Genomic DNA, 7,894 nt, shown 5'->3' with positions numbered 1-7,894 from the left:
AGGGGCAAAGTTGAATTTTGGTAAAAGATGAATGAAGGTTTCTTTCAACACAAAGTCACAGTTGCCACGACACATCATCTCGTTAATTGTTTTCCTCGGACGATTGATTTTCTTCTAACACTACTGACGGTGACAATAGCTTTCTCCGGCAACCTTAAGGTATGTACCCGCTCGCTATGTACGTAGATATAAAACTTAAGATCATATGCATTAATAATTTGTTTTTCTTGATTTACGCTTTCAACGGTTATTTAGGGATTTAATCGAGAAAATCATCAATTCTGGATTTATGGTTTAACCTAACCATCAAATAGAATTGTTTATGCAACCGATCGAGTTTAGGATTTGCTGATGTTGTGTATACAAGCAGTGATTGATAAAATGGAAGCTCAATTCTTTCATTTTTTTTTTTTGAAGATAATCGGAGTTGGATTCATAGCTATAGCGGAAATCAGAAAGGCTTTTATTGTTTCTGAAGCTGGGGTACAATCATGAAATTGAATTATCAGCATCTCCAGTTGTTCGTGTATTTTGTTTCAAACCAAATACCGTTTGTTGCACCGGAATCGACAAGCAAAGGGTGCACCAATTTGTTGTCGCTGTTCTAGCTATTAGTCACTGGAGGATTACAAAAGGCAAAGTTATTATGTATGTCGATGAAGTTATAAAGAAAAAATAGGGCAAGAAATCAAAATAGAAATAGGATGCTATAGTTACAGATAAAATGAAGTTTTAAGAAAGTAAGCTATATTTTTAAAGTTTTACAAATTATAGCAATTGTCTTTTTGAAGATAATCTATATGATTAAAAATTCTACCCCCAATCCAGGATTCTATTTACCTCTTTAACACATGGAACCAATAGTGAAGTAGGTTACTAACTACATAATATTGTAATGAGTTATTCAGTTACTTTTTTATTAAAAAGTCTTGTTTCACCACCATACTTTTCAAGAATGTGATTACTCCTTATCAAATAGTTTTGAAGCTAAATATAAGCATAAAGTTAATGAATTCTGATCAGATGTGAGAATCTAGTAAAAAAAAAAGAGAAATGTCACCAAATTTAACTATTTTTAACTGCTGATGCTACTTTCTGGCAACTTGTTGAGTTTGTGGTATAAAACATTTATGGTGATGACATTTTTTGCCAACTACATATTATGGTAAATTGGATCCTCGTACAGGGAAACTTTATCTAAAAGGTTAGTACCCCGAAATAGAAGAACTTTTATAGCATTCAACAAATATTCACTAAGAAGATTGCACCCCGTTTGAGCAGATTAAGCAAATCCTCAAATCCTATAAAATAATATGAAAGTAGAATGATATTGTAGGTAAAATATGAAAGTAAGATATTGTAAAATAAAATGACAGTATAAACAAATAACTGAGAGTTTTGAGCTATATATAATTATTGAAGGTTAACTTCTAAAGCATATTGCTATTTGATGCATTTAACACCAAAACATGGATAAATAAATAACAATGTACTTTGGTTTTTTGATAAAAAAATAAAAACAAATAGCATCAACCAGAAACAAATAGATATAAACTCAGAAAATGCAATAAACATAAAATATTTATAAAGTAAAAAAATATGTATGAATTCAAAAAACGCAACAAATATAAAATACGTATAATGTAAAAAAATAACATCAACCACAAAAAAATAGATATGAATTTAGAGTACTTTTAAACATTTTGGGAAATAGCAACATACCTTTTATAGATTATTCAAAATAGGATGCCTTAATGTGACCATTTTAAGAGTACACTGCCATATTTTGGCTTCAAAATTATTTTAAAAAAGAAACATTTTAGTATTCTAAAGTTCATTGCTATTAAAAGTGCATTTTCAAAAGTAGGATGTTATTGTAGTTGTATTATTTGGTTAAAAATGATCCATGTAGCAGAAAAAACATTACAAAACTGGATAAAAAGTTTTTTTTTTAAAACACAGCTAGATAGTAAGATCTTTCGATATCACATAAAAAACCCACACACACACACATTATGTAGTAAAACAATGTCAATAAAAGCAAAAAAGGGAAATTTTAATACACTAACCCGATGAATCGAAGTTATGTGAAGCAAAAAGATATTTCTTCTATGTGTAGAGGCTCGATGAGTTGAAAAATAATGAGTATTATTTTATCCTTAGATTAGGTTGGTAGGATACGAAGGTCCTCTCTGTAGAATTCAAGAATCAGGAATCCGGAGGTGCTCTATAAATTGTTACAGGGGAAGACTTTTATAACTGGGCTAAAATGATGTGAGTACGCAATAATAAGGAATAAGAAATAAGAAATTGATCCTATACTAATTTGAATATACATGATTTTAGCCTATAAATTCGAAATTGTAATCGTATCATTAATGATTGAAAGGTTCTGCATATAATCAACATAAATTCCGTACAAATTTAAATTGGATTGAGCCAAGTAATCTTATGATTTGAAATTCTAGCAATAGATGTAATTTTAAATTTAAATGTATATACGTTTTCTATGAGATAATTATGTAAGTATAAATTTGGTAGCTTATGAGCTCCTTTTTTGTAGGAATTTCGGAAATATTAATATTAATTAACTTAAAACTATTGCTGATTTTATGGTTTTGATTGCAGGTATTTTAGGATATAATAAGATAATATTCTTCAAATAAGGAAAACTGAAATGCTGATATGTAGGAATTGAATGTCGATTGATGCAATGATTTAGTGGGCGGGAAAAGTAGAGAGTATAAGGCTAGAGAGAATGCCACGTGGCAGAAGGGTGGTCTAAGAGATTGACACGTGACATTTAGGAGAGGTTTTTATTAAGCATGGAGATTTCCAAATCTCATCTTTTAAAAATCTATTTATAAAATCAATACACTTATCAGTATCTATATATACTCCTATCACTTGATTTCTCATATTTTCTCTAATTTCCTCATCGTTCTTTGCATTAATGGGATTATTGTTTTTGCTTTTTAATGGGCCTCTTATTGGGTCATTAAGGCATCGCTATCCGCTGAAATCTGAATGATTCTTTTTGACGTCCTTGCCCCTTGTTCCCTAATTCCCTTCAACACCCACACATAGCATACGCTCTCCGGTTCCAACCTCCGGCCACCAGACTTGGGCGAACCACACCTCCGGCCACTTCAGCGAGTTCCTCCGCGATTCCATGGATTTCCGCAGACAGAGCAGCCCCTCCAGCTCGGTCCTTCGCAAGCAGCACCGCCGGTAAGCTTCTCTTCTCCATCTCTGAAATCGATTTCGTTTCTTCTCTAAAATCTATTTGCTAAGTGGTTTCTTCTCTGAAATCGATTTTGAATCTCATTTTCAACACAAAGTGCCACTGCTGAATCTGATTCTGATGTGTTTCGTTATGTGATTATGAATATGCTTTTGTCTGCTGAACTTCGACTGTAGTTTGTTATGTGAATATGCTTTGAATCTACGCTGAAATGTTCGTTTTGTTACGTGATTATGCTTGAACTTGTTTGGTTTTGTTTGAGTTTGATTTTGAAACTTTGCTGAAATGTATACGTGCTCAAATGTTTGAATTCTGATTTTCGTTTGTTTTGTTTGAATATGAACTTCGATTATGCTTGCACTAGTTTGGTTTTGTTTGAATCTCTGCTGAAATGTTGATGTGCTCAAGTGCTTGAACCTTGACCTTTTTTCATATTTCTCTTGTTTCTCATGGAATGTTGCTGTGATTCGGTTTATAGTTGTTGCTCTGATTCTTTGGCAAGTTATGCGTGCATGTATCATTAGAAATTGTATTTAAACTCAGATGATGGATACATATAAACCTTGTATCTTGATGAAATATTCCATATCTCGACTAGCTAGAAACCGTAGTCAACTTTTTCTTTCTTTTTGTGATCTTTCATTTACCTCATTATGAGTTTAATATGTTAATCTGAGACATTGTATATCATATCTTGGTGTGCAACAGTAAAATGAAGCATGAAATGAAGAAGAAGAAGCAGAGACCTTCAGCCTCGAATGTGAATGAAACAGAGGCTGCTTCGATGTTAATCATGTCAGTGTGTGAGGTAAGAATATGATGCTAAGAGTTATGGGTAGGAATGTAGATAGTTATTACTTATGAGTTTTGAATTTTGATGATGCACTGCAGGAACATGATGATGGTGATATACAAAGCATGAAGACAATCAATCTATCTTATCAGCTTGTGGACAACGCTATGCTGTTCCTAAAAATCCATCTTTTATATTATCCACTTATTGGATGTAAGCAAGCATGCAATTAATCCATATACATACATAATAGTTAATACATATACAGATTTTGTAAATGTGTCTTTTTTATGTACAGATGTGAGGGAGCTGAAAGTCGTCACCGGAGATGTGATGGTTAAAAACGCGGTACGTTTGAATTTGAATTATGAAAGTATATTTTGCTTCATTAAAGAATATTATTTTAATAATATTATTATTATGTGGGATTGTTGTAGATAGTTGACTTTTTAGAAGCAGAAAACATGGAATGGAAAGAAGAAGAAGAAAACAAAACTACCTTGCGAATTAAAATCGATGGGTAGGGTAGCTTATTTTTTTTTTTCTCAACAATCATTTTGTATATGAATATATGTTTAATGGTTTTGATATATGATATTGGAAATGGAATCCTGCAGTAACAAAAAGTATGATGTGATGACATTCAAGCTAAGTGAACAGCATATGGAATCCACAATGCAGATTGTAAAACCTCTACTTTTTCTAGGTGCATATGGTGGATGTAAGTATCATGATCTTCTAATGCATATTACATAATACATAATACATATACAAAATTTGTGTCTAATGGATTTATAATGTACAGCTGTGCTGGAATTGAAAGTCAACACCGGATCCGGGAACCTTAAACAGGCGGTATGAATTATGAAATATATGAAATTATATATATTTTAATTATTATTTTTTTGGATGATTTAGGTTGTTAACTTTTTGGAGAAAGAGAAGATAGCATGGAAAGTAGAGAACAACGCAACTCTGGTAATCAAATTCAGTGGATAGTGACTCCGACTAATCAAGCTGCTGGCATCTTGTGAAGATAATATGGGCTAACGTTTTTTTTAGCTTTTATCCAACAATCATTTTGTGTAAATAATTATGATGACAAAATCCTTTCCTTGTATATTCTATGAACATTTTTTGTGAATTAATATTTCTACTAAATTATGACCTGCGTAAACGCGGGGAAACGTAGAAAAAAAACATATGACGTCATAAAAATACGTACACAATAATTAAAAAAAAAAAGATCAAGTAAGCATAAATAGAATTTGCAGTTTGCGATGCTGGTTATATTGAAATGTTTAAAACTTAAAATGAAATGTTTGAATATGTATGATCGTTAAAGGGTTTCTTTGTAGACAATATTTTTTGTTTTATTAGTTGAACGACTTTTTTTTTCATATATGAGTACCTTCAAGCATTTTTTGCTTGTGACGCAAAAAACAGCTACAATAACTGACCATGCGTGAAGACGGGTCTATGCAACTACAATCCAACACTTGATAATGATTGTCCTTGACTTTTGTGAATAGTCATAGCAAAACAAATAGCCACATGGAATTGTCTCCGTTGAAAACGGAAATGAATTCTTTTATCAGAAAGAGTTAACTTCATGCGAGGTATATAAGTAGTCTCATTGAAAAAATCTACCAGTTATAATTCGTGCCTCAATGACATGTTTTTCCAAGCCTAACAATTTGTAACATGTTGCATAGACCTTTGGTTTGGTCGATATTACAAAGTAACATGATCGGAACACCTGCTTTTAGTGCAAGTTTATGGTTGAGAATTCCAGATGCCTTAAAAACATTCAACACATCTGGAGAATAAACTGATTCCTCAAAACAATTTGCTAAATCTGTCTCACATAAAGAATCTGAACTAAGATACGTTTTCCCTTCATCTTTCATCAATCCTAACAAGTAGTCATTGATAGCGTCGACCATTTCATTTGTAGCGACCAAAATGGCTTTATCTTCAAATATGATGGATCATCAATATGATTTTCAAAAGATGGATAAATGGTGGACACAATTGAATGAATATGGTCACATGTAGAGCGAACGATAACGTCTTCTGGAAATTCAAATTCAGATTCACTATCATTAGAACCACCAATATTACCTTCACCAGTTTTAAGAATCCATTCAACAAATGCTTTTGTCTCATCCAAATCATTAGTTGGAGAACCAATTTGAAGCCTCATGTTTATTGTTAAACGTAAAACTGTACATTCACGCCATAATCTGGATGAATGCAACGATGCCTACACAATATCCGAATTATTGCCTTTGTATTGCTGGAATAATTTGTCTAAAGTCACCTCCAAATACAATGGTCTTGCCTCCAAACGGTTTATGCATGTCCGATGAACGGATAATGTCTCTAAGTGTCCTATCAAATGCTTCAAAACAATGATAGTGCATCATCGGAGCTTCATCCCAAATGATAAGTCTTGCTTTGTTCAGCAGTGCAACAAGATCGTCGTTTTGGAGCGGTAGAACAAAATGAATTCTCGTTCAAGTTAATTGGTATATTAAATCTTGAATGAGCTGTCCTACCACCAGAAAGCAAGAGTGCTGCAATTCCACTTGAAGCAACGTGGATAACAATTTCACATTTGGATCTAACAACAACAGACAAGGTCTTCTAAACAAATGTTTTCCGGTTCCTCCATAACCATAAAGATAAAAGACACTCCCTTGTTTGTTGTTAACCACATTCATAATGGTGTCATAGACTTTTCCAATTTGAATGGAATATATATATATATATATATATATATATATATATATATATATATATATATATATATATATATATAATTTGGCGAGGATATAATGCCTTTTCACTCCCACATAAAAAAATATGTCATAACCTATATATATATATATATATATATATATATATATATATATATATATATATATAGAGAGAGAGAGAGAGAGAGAGAGAGAGCGAGAGTAGTACTGAGAGATATGTGAAGTTCCAGCCATCGCTTGGGTGTTGTACAACATCTTTCAACTGGCGTTTAACCCGATCAACAAGATGAGACCAAATGAGTGGCGGTTAGTCACCGATCAAGCACTGCAAATCTGATCAGGTCTGTTAGAATCTTTTTCCTAATACGTTAATCTCTCTCTGTTGTGAAAGTGGGTCACGAAGATCAACATAATCACACCCAAACTGTATACATCAGTTTTTTGTTTGATTTCTTGAGCTTTGAAATCGATTCATATTTCTGGGTAAAGATGATGAACAGATGATCCAAGTTGATTGAAATCAACATATTGAGTGCTTCGATGTCTAAGTTGAAAGATCTGATACAGTGGAGGATGGAGGAAGATATATTAAGTTTTGATTGAATCTCATCATTTTGGGATTTCTCCTTTTGATCTTCTTTTTTATTGTGGTTGGGTAAGTTAGAAGTGAAGAGTATGGTTCCAATCATGAGATTGAGGAGAACGAAGAGGACATTTGGAGTGCATTTGGAGATTTGGGAAGTCTAAAAGAGTGGGATGGAGGATGAATGAGTTGATCTGGTTATGTGTGTTTGTGTGTGAAAGGAGAAAGAGTGAGAGAGAGGGTTTTTTTATTTTAAATAATTAAAACATGAATATAAGGGGCATAAAAGTCTTTTTAACATGAATATAAATATAAAAAAAATTAAAACATGAATATAATCAACTAACATGATTATCACTAAATTGATAAACAACTAATATTATATCCATACGCTTTTTCTTACACTTTGTACGAGATACAATTACAAAATATATGTTCATTCTTTCACATATATAAATACTAATGGCGATTATGCCTCTTCCATGAGTTTGAATTCCGATGAGAGCCACCAC

The 7,894-nt window shown here is 32.4% G+C and overlaps 2 protein-coding genes and 1 pseudogene across 2 annotated transcripts; 2 read left to right on the top strand and 1 right to left on the bottom strand.

Moving 5' to 3' along the window:
- Nucleotides 1-381: 381 nt before the first annotated feature.
- LOC145168426 (large ribosomal subunit protein uL6m pseudogene) lies at nt 382-697 on the top strand (annotated as a pseudogene).
- A 2,321-nt stretch (nt 698-3,018) lies between these two features.
- Nucleotides 3,019-5,181, top strand: LOC145109655 (uncharacterized). Its single transcript, XM_079046851.1, has 8 exons — nt 3,019-3,231; nt 3,953-4,052; nt 4,136-4,250; nt 4,336-4,385; nt 4,475-4,557; nt 4,655-4,758; nt 4,843-4,892; nt 4,956-5,181. The coding sequence occupies exons 1-8, from the start codon at nt 3,173-3,175 to the stop codon at nt 5,034-5,036; spliced, it is 642 nt and encodes a 213-aa protein (XP_078902977.1). The 5' UTR covers nt 3,019-3,172; the 3' UTR covers nt 5,037-5,181.
- A 523-nt stretch (nt 5,182-5,704) lies between these two features.
- LOC145104224 (uncharacterized) lies at nt 5,705-6,243 on the bottom strand. Its single transcript, XM_079041496.1, has 2 exons — nt 6,162-6,243; nt 5,705-6,012 (listed from the first exon to the last, which is right to left on the bottom strand). Exons 1-2 carry the CDS (start codon nt 6,241-6,243, stop codon nt 5,705-5,707), a joined length of 390 nt encoding a protein of 129 aa, XP_078897622.1.
- Nucleotides 6,244-7,894: the final 1,651 nt, after the last annotated feature.

This window comes from Lactuca virosa, chromosome 4 (assembly GCF_052849685.1).
Source record: "Lactuca virosa cultivar CGN04683 chromosome 4, Lactuca_virosa_CGN04683_v6, whole genome shotgun sequence".
Lineage (NCBI taxonomy): Eukaryota > Viridiplantae > Streptophyta > Magnoliopsida > Asterales > Asteraceae > Lactuca > Lactuca virosa.
The sequence above is the reverse complement of the archived record's forward strand: the minus strand, read 5'-3'. Positions and strand labels throughout refer to the sequence as shown.